The sequence below is a fragment of the Acanthopagrus latus genome, chromosome 17 (assembly GCF_904848185.1).
Source record: "Acanthopagrus latus isolate v.2019 chromosome 17, fAcaLat1.1, whole genome shotgun sequence".
NCBI lineage: Eukaryota > Metazoa > Chordata > Actinopteri > Spariformes > Sparidae > Acanthopagrus > Acanthopagrus latus.
In genome coordinates, this window is record NC_051055.1 from 3,795,789 (window position 1) to 3,813,433 (window position 17,645).

The window sequence follows — 17,645 nt, forward strand, 5'->3', positions numbered from 1 at the left end:
AGTACTTTTGTTTATTTTTTACATGACTTCAGATGTACTCATTTAGAAACTCTTACATCATGCAACTTTTAGAATAAGCATTAAATTAATGATAATAAGAATTTTGGATATAAAATCAATTTTTTAAATTTTAAATGAAGAAGAACTAAATCAGCTACAATTGAGGAACACAAATTAATTAAAATTAAAAGAATCAGTGTTGCAATACATTGATTGTTAATGCTAAACAACATTGTAGTACTGTATAACTTTTTTTTTTTTAGATACATTTTATCCTTTTGTAAACGGTAACAGTCTTTGGTAAATCAATGAATGCTCTGATGCCCTGAATCCATTTCTGCACCAATCAATGCCCTGATATGGACTACTTGACTTGAAACATGTTGGCTTATTCATTCAGTCCTGTCAGACTATCAACCACTACCACTGACTTTCATAAGCTGACCAGTCATTGTTTTTCATCTACATGGAGTACTGAGTACTCATATAATAATGTTACATTGACTTTGAGAAGTCATGGGCTAGAACATGTTGACTGCTTTGATGCTGATGTGATCACATTGCAAGACAGTCTCCAGGTTTATTTCTAGTTTGCTGTATTTGCCAATGCTTTATCAGTTTGTTTTTCTCCTCTCCTTTTACATCATCCCTCTACAGACAGCTGTTGTCATAACTATCTATAAACAATGAAAAGTCAGAATTTAATGGAATTACCATTCAATTAGAGACTGTGAAGTTGATTATGTAATTTGGTAAAATATAAAAAAAAAAAAAAAAAGGTTGTGAAATAGTCGTACAGTCCTACATTCATTTATAGTCTTAGTCACTTGGGGTAACATTCATGTTGGGGTACATAGGCCTGTTTGTGGAATATATATATATATATATACTATTTATTCTTATTTTGCAGTAAGATGTGTTTTTGTCAGTGCCTCAGAGATATTAATGAAAAAGCAATAAAATCAAGCACATACTTGGTCAGTTATTCCTGATGATGGAAAGGGTTCACATCTTACTGCAAAATAAGAATAAATAGTGTTAAAAACTCTTCTGATTTTAGTTGTAAATATGTTATGCATTCTTTCATCTGGAATCTGCATTACACATTTTACATAATTTTTTTCACAGATTTTTTTCACAAATTGAAATGTTATTCTCTTGTTTTGGGACAACTGCTTATGTTAGCAGGCTACTGGGCTGTGATATAATAATATAAACTACTTTTCTTGGGACATATTTTCGCCGATCATCTCATTCTTTCCTGCAGACAAAATATCTGCCCAGAAACAGGTCTGATTCACATCTGTAGCTACAAACTAAACTTTTTCACTTTTCACGTCACACGTTGCTAGATGCACGTCGACTTTTATTTTGAAGTCAGAGGACTGCTGCTGTTGAATCCTCTTAGCAGATTAGCCTTTCAAAAGAGAACCCTTCAGCTGCCCTGATGGAAATCAGACGTCCACTGTTTTACACCGTTAAAGAAACACCACATTGAAGCTGTGTGAGGTTGCGCCATGAGTTCACGATGTCGTATGAGAACCAAAGAGATTCAGAGGAGGATGACAGTGATGATGACAGCGACAGCGAATCAAGTGGAGGACGACACGGTTCAGCTCTGAGCACTTTCTTCACGAGGTTATTTTCAGGTGGGTGATTGGAACTCGCCACGTCAGTTTGATTCATACTGTTATGATCGCTGGACTATTTAGGCTACGCGTGTCTTATCTATGTGAACCAGCATGCACACCTGTCTGCCAAAGCCTGAGAACTGTCACACCTGGACGTGATGTAGCCATTAATCACAATAATAAGGAATTCACCTGTGCTTCTCCTGATACTGTGGTATGTGTGATAACAAACGCTTATGTTTAAATTCATATTCTTCATGTTACTTCACCGGTTTCTTGGCGCCTTTGTAAATAATGGCAGTATTTGCCATGTATAATAGGAACAGTAGAGGGCAACAGAGGGCCGTCGCAACTTGATGACACCGTTTGTTGACGATGTTGTCACAGTGTGCGACAATTGTTGTAGTCTTCACATGGTGGTGGAACCGCAGAGGCAGGAGCTAGCTCCCAATAATCAATAGATAGGAAGAAACTGTCAATTAACTGGCCAGTTATTTGCTAAACATGGCACATATTCAATGGGACCGTATTTAACGTGCAATTATTTGTAAGGCAGTCTGCACATACCGCTTATGCCATGTTTTATATAGGTTAGCTTAGCCTTTTTAGCTAAGCAGCATTGCTAAACACAGTTTCAACAGAGAGGTGTCTCAACAAGGGAGGGAACTTGTGTCCGTGACTACTAGCAGCCATTGCGTCTACAGAACCGTCGCACATATGTCATTGTAATAAGCCGTCATTTGGTTACATAGGTTTTCTGCGAAACTGGGGCTGCCTCCGAGGCGTTCACAACATGTTGAACATTCCGACCCAGGCGTTCCCTGCGCCGAACTCCCAACAGCGGATCGGTCCGTCCTCACAGTCCGGGAGGAACAAGGTATGACTCCAACCACAGCCGATGAAAAGCAGTCTTCCTCTTTAGAGAGTACACTGAACTCTTTACCAGAACTTGGTTAATTATTGCTGTTTCGTGGTGACAGAGAACATACACCCCATAATAATAGTGCTCGTGAGGCTCATGTCTGGCTTGTTGAATCTTTCAAAGACCCTCTTCATTTTTTTCCAACATAAAGTCTGACAAACACGACAGTAAGTGTCGATGTGAAGTAAAAGCGACATTAGTAACTGGTATGTTAGCAGTTATTTGGCGGTACATGGACTTTAAGTGACGCCACTGTGTCTTGAGTTAGGTAATAACATTCCTTTACACAGGCAAGATACAAAACGTTCCATCTTCTGTTACGTGACTCTGCTGTCTCCCTATAATCAGGTGGCCTTGAAGCCCGGCCACAGTCTTATGGACTGGATTAGGTTTTCCAAGAGTGGAAAAGATCTGACCGGCCTCAGAGGGCGCCTGATTGAAGTTACCCAGGAAGAGCTGCAGAAACACAACACAAGGGATGACTGCTGGACCTGTATACGAGGTGAGCCTGAGTGGTAGTCACACAGGACAGGATGTTAAAGGTGCGCTGTCAAATACATTTTGATCAGGAGAGAAAGATCTTCACTGACTGATTTTTTTCAGCAAACAAAATAAACTCTTTATTTTCATGTCTGTATAAGACATGAATAAACAAACTGACCTTAAAGGACACCACAATTTCATACTGTTTTACCTTGTTTTTATGTGGCGGACCCTGCCACCAATATAGCTTCAAACAGTGTTCTGGGACCTCATTTCAAGCAGCGTCCTCTACACTGTCTGATTCATAACACATCACAGACAATAGTCTATAAACATGGAGTTAATAGAAGCTACAAAGTAACTAGTAACGACATTTATCAAATAAATGTATTGCAGAAGAAGTATAAAGTGAAATGAATATCTGTTCAGAATACCGGTTTTCAGTCAATTACTTTTTCAGTTTATAATATTCAGTATCGGACTCAGCCCTGAAAAGGCCATATCAGTTGACTGTTAATGTATACCATTTTTAAATGAACAGCACTGAATTGACTCATATTTGTGTTATTAAAAATGTATTAAGTACATCAAATTCCATGTTTGTCTAGACATAAAGCCTTCAGGTTTCAGTCCTTGAAGGGTCAGAGTAATTGATGATAATGATATGAACAGAACTCTCTGGCCCAACAGTCCACGTTTGTACTCAGTTATACCAGCCACCTTAACACTGTTTAGTGCAATATGTTGTTTCATGCAGTGCTGTCAAAAGCAGTAACACTGAACCCATGAAAACATTCAATCAAGATTCCAACATTATTCCCTGAGAAAAAAAGGGGGTTTAGAGAGAGAGAGACAGAGACAGAGACCCTCCAATCTCCCAATGTTAAAGAAAGTGAGAAAAAAAAATCCTGGATCTGTCCCTTCATCCTGATCTGCATCAAATCTAACTGTCCAAGTTTATTGGAAATCTGTTCAAACAACCAAGTAAATGGACACAGGTGAACACATAACCAGAGGTAATAATTGTGTAATACTGTGATATTTTCTGAAATGATAATTTTTCTGTGAAAATCTCATACCTTCACAAACCCTGCTAATAGTAACGCTTCCAGTTTGCAGAATGCACAAGAGCGTGACATACATGAAGCTCTCTTTCTCACTCTGTTTTCAGGTATGGTTTACAATGTGACCCCCTACATGGACTATCACCCTGGTGGAGAGGAGGAGCTAATGAAGGCAGCTGGAATAGATGGCACTGAACTGTTTGACCAGGTAGGGAATATGAGGGATGAGATAAAGCACTGTCTTTTGTATGTACCTTTTAAAGCTTAAGGGAAAAATAGAATAGGTACAGCCATGTGTCGTCCTTCCACTTCACAATTATGCACCACTTTGTGGTGGTCTATCGCATAAAACCCTAATAAAATACATTTGTGGTTGCACCGTGACAAAATGTGGAAAAGTTCAAGGGGGTTGAATACTTTTGCAAGCCACTGTACTTGGGACAAACAAAAGGGTGCCTACCTAAGTAGTGAATATATGGTAACATCCTAAATAAGCTCAGCAGGAATAAAAACAAGCCCAGGACCTGTGAAACTGGGATACATTTAATTTTGGCTCCTTTGTGAGTGCTGATAGAGTTGATGTTTTTTCTGTAAGTTTTCTAATGCGGGCATGTTTGATTTGGGTTTTTACAATATGTGTTGCTAACAGTAACACTGTGTGTGTGTGTGTGTGTGTGTGCGTGTGTACGCACAGGTGCATCGCTGGGTGAACTATGAGTCCATGTTAAAAGAGTGCCTCGTGGGCAGGATGGCCACAGCCATTAAAGGTACACACACATCTGCACTGTCAATTTCCTCTGTTATCCCATTCAGATTGAATTCCTTATTATTGAATTTACATCTGAATTTTTAATAGTCAAATTTAGCCTATTATCAATATTTGCTATGTACCCATACACTGTATACATAATGCCATCAGCATGTTGTCGTATACATTCTGTCCATTAGAGGGCATTCACACATTACCAGTAAACATCTGGAATTATTAACAGGTGATAATGAAGTTTAGGCACTAGCAAGCCCTTTGATGACGAGGATGGAGCTATTGCTTTCTGATAGTTCAATGTTAGACGTTACTATTGGCACAATGAACATGAGATTGTGATTCAGAAAACTTAATTGTGATCAAGTGTAACAAAAGCATTTTGTTTTTGCATGTGTTTTGGCCACAATAGAGAGAGAAAAACCTGTTTTTGGGAGCAGATCTGCCCAACACTGACTGTAGCTGTAACTGTTGTTCTTTTATGACCTGATGCATTGTTAGCTCGTTTTTGCCATGAAGTCAACCCTCTGTTAATGTAGTGTTAAGTTAGCTCACTTGCTATTGTCAATCAAACTCCTTCTTTTTTGTCTCGCCACACAAGCGCTTCATTCTGAGGATGAGTTCCAAGGCTGAGCAAATGACAAATGTATATTTATATCGGCCATAATGGCATTATAATATAATTATAGCTGATAAATGCTGCAACTAATGTAAAGCTGCTTTTATTGGCTTAACAAATACAACATATCCAATGTATTCAATGGGAAGTTTGTTTGTAATCCACTAATAGGCACAGAAGAAGAAGGAGTGCAGCATGTGGTTGTTGCACTTAGAAGCAAACGAATCAACAAATCTAACGAGAACTCCTCAATAGTAAATTAAGTACAAGTTAGAAATTTGAAGTGATCATTCATCTTATTGTTGTTGGCCATGAGATGCTGGTTACTGCTATGATTTATAATTATGTGCCTTCATCAGGGCACTTCTGTTCTCCTTTGAGAATGATTATCTTGAAACTTCAACAAGAACAACTTTGACATCAAATTAAAACAACTGTGTGGATGATTGCTCACATCAAGCAAGGTTCAATTCTCAAGTGTTAAAAAGGGTGAAAACCAATGACTGCCTGGGAATCTGTCTAAAGAATAATGATATTTCTCTGAAGTGGTTGGTAATAATGTACAGCCTTTGTGATTTTAACCCAAATCTGAATTTATGTTTTAGTAATGTTTTTTTTTTTGGTCTGTTTTCCTTTTTAGCCTTCATCCCTCCACCACCACCACCACCGACTAGCCTTGCACCACCTATCTCACTGGCTCCCCCCACAGAAAAAGACTGTCGACCTCGGTATGAAAGACAGAAATGATACAGACATATTGGTACTCTATCCTATCCTTTGCATTATTATCTGCTATCTATTGTTTGTGTAGGTACGACTGGTTCCAGACAGATGTGAGTGTTCATCTGGTCATTTACGCAAAAAGGAAGGTAATACTCATCAATCATACACACATCCATCAGGCATTAAAGAAGTAACTCTTACCTCTGTTTGTATGCAGTGAAATGCACATGAAGTGTGTGTTTAAAGAATTGTTTACATCATAGCCTAGGGATGGTTGATGGGACAGTAATTGAGCTGCCTCTCTCTGTCTATTTATCAAATATGATTATAGTCAGCATTTCTGTTGAAAGCTTTAAAACCTGTAACAGCCATTTAACTAGTCTATTTTGATGCAAGTTTGAAGGGTGATGTTGCCAATTGTCCAAAAATATTTCTGGATCAATGGCTGAAGATGACATTGATGCATATAATGTTTTATGTCAGATCCCCAGTACAGGCTGTACCAGTGTTGACCTCGAGGCAGGCGTTCTCCGACTAGAAGTGCTGCTGGGGAAAATGTCCTACATGATACATTTACGTAAGTAGATAGATGGCTCTTCTCACTTCTGCAAAACCATTAATGTGAGACACTAAGGAGCAGCACATTTAGTTTTCTTTCTTGTTTTGTCTCCTGTAAAGCCCGGTGTAACCTCTGCTTTTTGGTCACCCAAAGAAGTGTGTTTTATACAACATGTTTCCTAAAATAATATCAAAGACAAATGTAATTGTAACAGAGAAATAACTTAGGACAGACTTGATGTGACATAGCAGAATCAAGGCAACGCAAGTCTGTGTATGTGTAAGGTAAGAAAGTCTGTTTCTGTTTTATCAGTACGCATTGGTCTTAAATGATTGCCTGCTGTTAAAGCGGCAGTCTGAGCGGGTTAACAGTGTACACACATTTTTTTTTTTTAATCAACTTGCTGTAGTTGAATTCAAAACAATTGGCACTGTTCAAACTGGTATCAACTTACAGGCCGTGTGTGATCCGATCACAGCTGGACAGCTTGAAGTACAGGTTTGGATGCACTCAAGATACAATAAGGAAGCACATGAATCCGATCACTCAGACCACATTCAGAAGTGGTTCGGGCCATATAGGTGACCACATTCTTTTAGCAGTGTGTACACAAACGTGTCCTGGGCCACATGCAAAACAAGAAGCCACAACAAGGGGAAGAATTGATTACACAACATTTGATTTCCATGTGGTAATGCAGATCAAGTGTTTAATCTTTCTTTACCTGCCAATGTTAGCAGCAGATATTTGTGAAAACAATGTCTGTTGAAATTAGATGATTTTAAGTTGTGTCTTTGAGTTGTCATGTGATGAGAAACTTTGCCAAGTGGCTAAGGCAAATTCTAAATAATTCGAGCCTTCTTGTAAATCCCCAAGCATCCCCATCTGATGAGTTTGGAATGAGACCTAAAAATCAACTATCATAAAAAGTGGATCTTTAAACAATATTTTAAACCAGTGAAAGTTGGTAGTTCTGGTGACTAGACTATCACTTCATTGCTGTGTGTGTGTGTGTGTGTGTGTGTGTGTGTGTGTGTGTGTGTGTGTGTGTGTTATATGTTTGCATTTGTGTATTGCATGTGTCTTATAAGCTACAGGATGTCAGGATTTCCCTCTGGATCTGTCTGATCGATCTGTGTATCTATTTATTTCAGCAAACATTATACACAAGAGTATTTATTTCCTTGTGTAAGAAACATTGTGTCCATTTATGCCTGTGATGTATGTGTCAATTTGCATGTAGAGGGTAGAAGTAAGATCCAATCACAAGAGGTCACTTGAGACTCATATAACTGGCAGACATCAAGCTTTTTACTTGTGATCGGATCACTCGGGGTGGATGGGGATACCTAGTCTGAAAAGGGCCATAGATAAACTAGTGGTATGATAATTACACTTTTCATACCACAGTATACCATGAAACCCGTACACAGCCAGAACCCTTATCAGTGCTGGTAACCATGCAGGAAATGTTTAATAGAAACATTGTTTTTGTCATGGCACACATGCGGTTTTTGCCACAAATAGACCTGAAAATATATATTATACCAGCATTTCACTTTTCCCCCTCACTCCCTCCCTCCCTCCCTCCCACTTTCTTGCTTTTTAAGCAGGGGAAAGGAAAATCATGTCATAATTTTGTGTTCCATGTAAACAGATAGGGCAGGCACTAGCAGCAGCTGCAGCAATGCAGCCACAAGGCACTGCACAAGCAGGAAGTGTGGACCACAGGCTGGACATCTGTGATTTGGCTTGTGATTAGACATGCACTACATGATCTCAAAATCAGTATCATTTTCTTGCACTTTCAGGTCTAGCAGATGAAGTTGAGGAAAATGTTGCTGGTAAGACAATATAGTGATTTCAAAATAACAAAAAAACATTCTATTATTGTTATTGTCTTTTTCTTATTTTTAAACTGTCATGTCTTCACCAGTCCACACTGCTGCCTCAGTGGGAAAGATCCAGGTCAGCGTACGCAAACAGGCTAAACAAAAATGGACAAGTCTGGGTCAGCCACTGGAATTTCACAATACTTTCCTACGCAAAAAAGACCGAGGTGAGTTCCAAGGTTAAAGAAACTATTCGACTGAGCATTGTTTACACTCCATCCATCACATTCTGCATCCCTTTTTAAAGCATATGCCAGATAGCACTCTGTATTTGCTTGCTTATTAGGAACCCCCAACAAAGTTAAATGAGTCTACCAATGCTCTGTCTTTTACAGCTCTCTTCTATCGGGATTGTGTGTTGGTTTCTAAGACTGAGGTGAACCATAACACCCATGTGTTCAGACTGCAACTTCCACGTGGAACTGTCAGGCATGTGCCTGTTGGAAAACATGTCTACCTCAAAGCCCTGATTAAAGGTAAGCAACCAAACACTTCTATACAATATTGGATGCAATGAATGTTGATCTCTGTGCTTAAGCAAAAACACATTGATAATTTACACATTTTCACAATTTTCACTGAAAGATCCAGTGTCCATGTCCACTAAATCTTACACACCATAGCTTTAAGCAATTGAAATAGACTTCAAAATTCTTAAAGGAAGGAAAACATTAATACTGCTACTTTCAGTGGTGAGGTGCTCCTGATTCCATGGTTGCTTTTAAGCCTCTGGTGCAAATCTGCTTTTCCATCTGTGACACTTGGCATTAAGGCTAGTTTTTCATGCTAGCTCAGAATATCTGATGATTTTGCCATATTAAGCATACATTCCTCATCTCTCCTGGGCACTGCAAGCCTCACAGAAAAAAACAGTCCAGCATTTGAACATGGCAAAAATCCTGGCTTGAACTTACTGTTCACATAAACATTCATGATATTAGTTTATAATTTCAGTATTATTCATTTGCAAGGTCATTAACTATCTCAGCTGTATGGTGCAGTCCTCATGTAGAGATACTATGGCTCATGTGTATCTAAAATTTAAATTGTATATATTTTATGGAAATCTTTTACAATATGAAATCCTAGATGTGTTCAGAAATATTTTTAACAAAGTTCTTTTTGCTGTAGATCTTTTTGTTGTTTGTTTGTTTAGGCTTAGGGTTTATGGTATGGCATGTGTTATAGTATGGTGTCCTTTAGGTGGCACTGAACTATATAAATATAATGTTTACTGTCATGAAGACAGTGAAGAGTATATTACCTAGAGGAGTATTATGCAGATTTGAAGAGGATCGCTGTAGTGAGACTCACTCAAAGAATTAGTAATACATGGTAATACATTAACCTGTTTTGAAGGGACATAGTGGAATTGATTGCAATGTATCATAAATAAAGAATATTTTTTCTCCATATCTAGACACAGAGGTAGTGAGGCCATACACTCCAGTAGATGAGTCCATGGCAGTAGCCTCCCATCACTCCTCTCAGGATTCAGACCTCTACCTCATGATCAAAGTTTATCCTGACGGAGTGCTCACCCAACATCTCAACAGCCTACAGATCGGTAAGTTTTGTAGAACGAAGAGGATAATGTAAAATAGGGACATGGTCAGATAGACTAACATGAAAACACAGGATAGCACTTTGCCTGTATGATTTTACCCACATAGTCACGTGTGTCATTGAGTAGGGCAGCATTATACAGTCATTTGAGACTCCCACTTCCCTCCAGCTGCATTGTGGGATGAAGCTACTATTGTACTCGATCAGAACTGCTTGTTTAAAAGCTTCAAAACCACCCTACCCTCCCCCACATCTTTCAGAAGTTACAGTAGAATAGAGTATATTTGACCATTTCTGTAACTTTCCAAATCAACCAGTCCGACATTCACAAGCACGTGACCTGAATTGTCAGCTATGTGAAGCTGAGAAAGGAGCTTCAGTTTGATGCTCTCTTTCAGTTCATCAATTTTTTCATACTTTATGCAACTATTTCTGTCATCATTCATGGGTAAAACCAAGTGTAACGATGTAATGTCCTCCAGTAGACATTACAGTCTGAATACAGTATGAGCTGTTGTCTCCAAATTTGAATATTACTGCATCTCCCCCCTCACAGTAGTAGCCAGCTTTTCACTCCACCTTCCAGTGTTTTCTGATCTCAGTCCTGTGAAAAAGCAGTAAACAGGCTGTTGTATTACCCAGTTGGGAACCTGTGAATGGATGGTGTCATTTACCTGCAGCCATTTCACTGTGCAGTTAATCGATGCAAATTTCAGAACAATAAGATGAAGCCAAAACTATTTATGTAGTTAGTGTAAACAGTTATTCACCTGCTCTAAGAATGATACGACTGCAACTCCCTAACAATTCTATGCTGGCTCTGCTATTTTCTTGGTTCACATCATACTTTTATATTCATATAGTTATTTTGAGTTGACTAAAGCATCCTACATATTTTTGTAATCTTTTCTTCTGTCTGTTTATTTAACGGTTTGCTTCCCCACCTTTCTTTTTAATACATTTGCACTTTGATGTGCTTTTCAAATACATAGAATTTTCCATGCAAAATGTTCTCATTATCATATAATGAGAACATTATCATCCTCCACATTATTCGGAGGAGAGAGGCTGTCTTTTTTGTGGACACACACAGTGCACCACAGATAGCAGACAAAATGTGATGCCATGCTGCTGCTGTGCCTGTTTGATATATAACACACACTCTTGTCACTGAAAGCATCAAAATGGTAAAGAAAAGGATGAGTACATTTGCCAGAGAGAGACAGACTGTCAGCGCTGTGGTCTTTTGAACTTGGAACCTGTGTTCCAGGTGACTGTGAGAACATGGGAGTGTTGACCAAGTCATAGCCTCGTTATGTGAAGCTCTGTACTCCTGCATTCCCTGACCAACACATCTTATTTTCCAGATGCAAGAAAACATGTTTGTGTGGTACAGACCTCAACAAATGTCACATCATTGTGACTTTAATAGATTTAGACAGTGAAAATGAAAATTGTATTGCAAAAATGTATTCCTGTTAATGGTGATTCATACTGGAATTGTGGTATCTGAAAGTTGACAATTAAATTCCCTGTAGGTAAATAAAGATTGTTGCTAGTTAATTACAAAGTAAAGTAAATTTTGCATCGACTTGAGGTTTTGTGAGGCTTTTCTTTTGTGCTGTCAAATCTTGCTCTCAGTGTTTTAGATGAAGCCTCCTCATATTATCCAAAGAAAATCAATGGATACGCTATTAGTGCACTAGTGTCACCTAAGGTATTTTGAATACTTTTAGATAAGATGATTTATTCTAATTTATTTACCTGATATTGTAACTGTTGACTTAATACAGCGACTAAGTTTGACCATTTAGTCTCATTTTGGGCTGTAATTAAGGAAAAAAAAAAGAAAAAAAAGCCATTTAAACCCAGGGGGACTGTTAATAGGTAAAAAAAAACAAAACTTGTGTCAGTGTCCAAATATATATGGACCTAACTGTATGTGGTAGTACTCTCCTGTGCAAGTTATCTCTTAAATGATACTTGCCTCTGCGCTTCACCTTAACCATGTCTGTCCTTATGTGGGCTGGAATAAAAAATGCTTGTCACATGACTTTTCAGATGGTTTCATGTCACGGTTGTTGGTTCAGTACTGCTTGTTTATTTCGTCATTGAGGATTCTTCAACAGTTCACTAATTGATCAAAATGTTATGCAGTGAATTAGTCGGAGATTGTCAAATTTAGGTAGACTACTATTGATCTGCCTTACAACATACTAATGTCACAGCCTGGCTCGAAGATCGCAACAAAATTTGGAGATGTTTTTTTTTTTTTATTATCTGACTTATCTAAAGAAAGTGAATTGATGGATCAGATATAGTTCAAAACATGCATGCACTTTATATTACTTACAGTGTTGACAAGACATGGGCATGTTTCAGCATGGTGGTCTGCACATATAAGCCAAATGGTCATACATTTATTCTGACAGCACTGTGTGATCTATTCTCTCACTGTCCTCACTTACAGTGTCTGTTTTCACTCTTTAGGTGACCTTATATCTGTTAGTGGTCCAGAGGGTACCTTCAGTCTCCGCCCCCTTCGTGATGTCACACACCTCTACCTTTTAGCAGCAGGCACTGGGTTCACACCCATGGCTCGCCTCATCAGACTGGCCCTACAGGACATTGACACCATCAGGTGGGAACTGTCAGACTCGGATTCAGACAGATTCTTGTGTTGGAAAAAAAAAAATGACACCTTGTTCTTTTCATCATCTTCATCAGCCTTTTCTAATCACACTACAGTTTAAAAAAAAAAAAAAAAAACAGCCACAATTTGTTCCATTTTACTGTTTGTGTGACTGATTATAAATCCAAGTATTTGCCTGACAGTCCTCAACGTGTGTGTGTGTGTGTGTGTGTGTGTGTGTGTGTGTGTGTGTGTGTGTGTGTGTGTGTGTTTGTCTTCAGAAAAACCAAGCTGCTCTTTTTTAACCGACAAGAGGAGGACATTCTATGGCGCTGTGAACTGGATGAACTGGCTGCTAATGATGCGAGGTAGTCAAGCTGTGTGTTTGTGTAGAAAGCTTTACTAGTTTTCCCTGTCACAACTGGGACAGCTCATCTCATGAGCAGGGGAATCAAGCATGTGGTCTTGTGTGTCCATTTATGTATCTGTCTGAGCACCTGTTAAATATACTTAGTGCCCATTTACAACTGTATGCTTAAGGACCACTCCTGGTTGCAGTGACTGAGAAATTGAGACAATAAAATCCTCTGTCAGGAAGAATGGGTTTTTAAAGTTTTCCTGCCTGCATAGCCTGCCTACATGTACCAGGATCCATTGCATGCAGCTTCTTGATCCTCCAGCCCAATAGAAATATATATATATATATATATATAGTCACCTCATGGAGCGGGTTGGCCCTGCGAATAGATAGGTACCAAAAACAACGTCTGTAACCTTCTCTGATGATTATAAAGTTTAACTACTCCTCAAATGTTTAGTATACAAGTGGGCACCAAACACACATATGTATTTTTCAAATGAGTGTTTACAGCTGCCAATGTATGTATGCTGTTACTGTGATGATAAATGACAGTTAAATATTGAGTCTGTGTGTGTGTCAGGTTTCAGGTGGAGTATGTTCTCTCTGTGCCCTCTGACGGCTGGACTGGCAGGAAGGGTCGGGTTGATGAGTGCATTCTCAAGGATTTCCTCAGCAGGCCAGATGGGTCTAAATGTTACGTGTGTGTGTGTGGCCCCACAGTCTTCACAGAACTCACAATAGGGTGTGTAATTCAACAGGTTTTATACATCATTCACCTCACTGTCCTAGTGTTCACAAAAACTGCCATCCATTTCACTAATATTCAGGTCTTATGTTCATATCTTTGGCAGCAGTCAGTCTCTCAGTTATGATAACAGTATACTCAAATAAGTGATTGTTGACGTTTAGGAACAGTTCAACATTAGATGGGGTAACATACACCAGCGAACAGTCAGTCTGCCTTTAAGCAGAGCAGACAAGCTGTAAACAAACAAACAGTATATCCAGATTGATAAGTGGCTGGGTGCCATCTTGGAGTCCAGTTCTGATATTAAATCCATGGAGCATGTGAAGGAAAAGTCTCCACCACCTTCCCCAGTTTTTGACCCATAAACAGCATCATCTTGGGCCTTAGAGGTCCTATCTGCAAGACAGGATGATTTTTGAGTCTCATTCCTAACTTAAATACTGACGCTTTGGATTTCCCAACTCTTCAAATAGTGACACATCATTCATAGATCTGAAGTGTGAGCCACAGTATTACCATATGAGATTTCCAAATGATTGGCATTTTTATTTATTAAATATCCAGCAATTGACATTTACCTTTCACAGGACATGAATCACTATTTTGTAGCACTGTAGACCTCAGAGTGCAGTGATGATACACAGCTACTGCCTGATATGTTTCAACTTTCTCTTGTACTCATTCATTTCTTTTCACTTGGCTGTTTGTTGCCTTGACCTGCTTTTCTGTTTGTTCTTCCAGGTTGTTGAAGCAGCAGGGCTTCAGTGAAGAAGAGCTCCATGCCTTCCAGGGCTGATGATCTTAGTCTCAACCCAACTCCACACTGCCAGAGGGAGGGGTGGGGACGCTATTTTAATTTATTGTATTTCTATGCACCAAGGACGTGAGGATGCTTACAGCAGACGTCACGTCCCAGGCGTTGCTGTGCTGCCGTAGGATTCTAGTGATTGTGGACAGTTTGGTCAGTGTCTGGAACAAAGTTGAAAGAAAACTGAGTTGAAAAATTGTAAAGATGTGTCAAATAAAAGTAAAATATACTGAGACAAAGAGAAATGAATGAGATTATATAAACTGAAAGGGTATATGCAATATTAGAGAGCACTGACATGAGCTTCATAGTGTATTGCTGAGGATCCTCTGAAAACACTTGATCTTCCAGTTCCATGTATGCAGTTGCAGCAGAGTTAAAATCCCTGCAGAGAAAAAGAAGGAGTTTTTTTGGAGTCTTTGAGGTTTGGTCTCCCATTCATCAGGCTGGGTAATTTAATTATCACCTCAGAGTGTAGTCAGATTTTGAGTCATGAAGTTGACCTTTGTAGCCAAGCTGATTTTTACCTTTTAAAGACTAAAAACATACGTACAGGATATAAACTGCTTCCGTTGCCTTATGCACAATTTTACTGGGGAGTTAACTGAGGAAACAAAGGTAACCACCCAGCACATGGTGGAACTAATGTAAGTAACAAAGTAGCATAACTGACTCACTGGAAACATGTTCAGGGCTTTAGTGTAGGCTGGTTGGTTAGTGTGGGCTCATCGATGATAGTTGTGTTAGTATTAACTCAATAAAGCCACTAACGTAGCTCTTCATGAATTGCTGATATGTCATACCAGTCACTCACAGAAAGAGGATTAGCATGCTGTTACTATTGTAAACACTGGTTCTGGTTAAGTGATGAGACCTGGCACACACATTTCCCACATGGCATCATAGGGGTTAGGAACAAGGTGGATAGTGACTAGTCACTTTCCTGCAACAGATTGTTGTAAGTATTCTGAGACGACGGTGACGTAACCTGCGATCAGTGGGTGTCTAGTGTCTGAGAACACCTCAGACCACCTCGGTCTGGCCAGGGTTGACAATTTCTCTTGTGCTCCTCTGATCGTAACATGCCACAGTCATCTCTAACATGCTGACTGTCTCAAGGCTTCTGACTGTAAGGCAATGCCAGGGTCACGGTTTCAGCAAACTTGTGTCCACAGGCAGCTGCCGGTCAATCACTAGATGGGGGGCCTTTTGAAATCCTGGACTGTTACTGAGGCTTCTTACCAGTTCCCATGAGCTCCTTGGTGGGTGGAGGTGTTTGCTGCTGCTGATGGCTGATGTGACGTGCTCTGATACTGCTTCAGGGCCCTCTGGCTGCTCATTGTTGTACATCAAGTTCCTCCTTGGGATATCAGTGTTTGGGTTTGGGATTGTCTCAATATCAGATCAAAAAACTCCCCTTCCTCTCCTCTCTGCTTCCTAGTCCATGGCCCTCAGCCATATCATAGCAAATGGCGGTAAAGCTGCCTCGCCTCACCCAACCGAGATAGTCAGTGACTTCCATTGCCTGCTGTGCTTTCCAGGCCTCATTAGTGCCTGCCTGCACCTCCTCCTGGACTAGTTGGCATCTGTCCTAGACCTGGACCTGGAATGCTGCCAAGCCCCAGTTGATCTATTGTGGCCATCCCTTATCTTTATCCTTAACTGAGAGTCCCACTTCATCCCTAACCATCCACCCTTCCATCTGGTGACCAAAGATGAAGTTACTATTTAGGCAGAGACCAGTGTTCGCTACTGAAGTCAGATTCTCAAAAGATGAAGGCAAATCATTGCCAAGACTATAGATTAGTACCAGAAAACTATCCATACTTTTAGATGTGGGAAGAAGTGCTACTTTTGATCTGAAGCCATACATATCTAGGGTTTAGTTACTCCATAAATTGTAATCCTTGAGATCCTGATGATGATGTGTCTTTGCTGCACTTACCAGAAATCACTTGAACAGCAGCACTGCATTTAATTTGAGTTTTGAATTTTGAGTTGTTAATAAAGACTGAAGCCACCTCCTCAAAAGATCGCTACACCACCACGATGAGAAATCTAGATCCTGCCAGGGATGCTGAATCACGTACAAAGTAGACCTAACACCATGTCCAGCCAGCTGCTCTCAGGTCACAGCCAGGTTTATTGAAACCATTGGTGTTCCATCTTGTACCACAGAAATAATTGTCATGATTGTCATGATCATCAAACACAACAGCAGCTCATTTCACTGATCAACACAGATTTGTTTTATGCCTGAGTTTGAATTTCTTCTCCAAAACTGCATAGTGTGTCTTTAAAGATCTGCCAGTCTGAAGTGACAGACACATCCCCCACTGTTGGGAAGACATGATGCAGTTCAGAGATGGTATTCTATGGTTTAAATGTTGTTTCATAAGCTTGTCTCTCCTGACCAGAAATCAGCTCTGGGGGAGTCACTGAATACTTACACTGAATGAAAGGTCAAAGAAAATGATGCTGTGTATTGGCACAACATTCTGGCAGCATCATTTTTTATAAACATAGAGAGCCCATTAAAGCTCAACCTCAGTACTTTGTGTTCTTTGTTTTGTAAGGAAGTGATTGAAGAAGCGCTCCTCTGGCCTGTCAAGTGTAATAAAGTTGTTCCTCCTCTAAGTGCTTTTTGACTGCTCTTTTCTGGTGTGACAGGACTAAACGTTGCTGCCAAATCTTGTTTACCTCACAGGGTTGCTCAGGCTAACACCCTGGAGAACATGATTCATACGCTGAAGTGATGGAGAGCTTTCTGTGCAGTGGAGACGTGTGGATTCATGAAGACGTCTAGAACAGTAACGTTGTTAGCGAGCTAGCACCACTGGTGATTCACACACACAAGGGTCCATAATGTTAAAC

The 17,645-nt window shown here is 39.7% G+C and overlaps 1 protein-coding gene across 2 annotated transcripts; it reads left to right on the top strand.

The window, feature by feature from the left end:
• Window positions 1–1,404: 1,404 nt before the first annotated feature.
• LOC119006478 (cytochrome b5 reductase 4) lies at window positions 1,405–17,408 on the top strand. 2 transcript variants are annotated; one of them, XM_037075218.1, is made up of 16 exons: window positions 1,405–1,649; window positions 2,384–2,508; window positions 2,902–3,055; window positions 4,208–4,308; window positions 4,795–4,867; window positions 6,123–6,210; window positions 6,294–6,351; window positions 6,689–6,782; window positions 8,576–8,608; window positions 8,701–8,823; window positions 8,992–9,132; window positions 10,077–10,223; window positions 12,713–12,863; window positions 13,136–13,222; window positions 13,796–13,957; window positions 14,705–17,408. In XM_037075218.1, the coding sequence occupies exons 1-16, from the start codon at window positions 1,529–1,531 to the stop codon at window positions 14,757–14,759; spliced, it is 1,713 nt and encodes a 570-aa protein (XP_036931113.1). In that variant the 5' UTR covers window positions 1,405–1,528; the 3' UTR covers window positions 14,760–17,408. The 2 variants fall into 2 exon arrangements, with proteins under 2 accessions (XP_036931113.1, XP_036931114.1); XM_037075219.1 differs by lacking the exon at window positions 1,405–1,649 and adding an exon at window positions 1,821–1,845.
• Window positions 17,409–17,645: the final 237 nt, after the last annotated feature.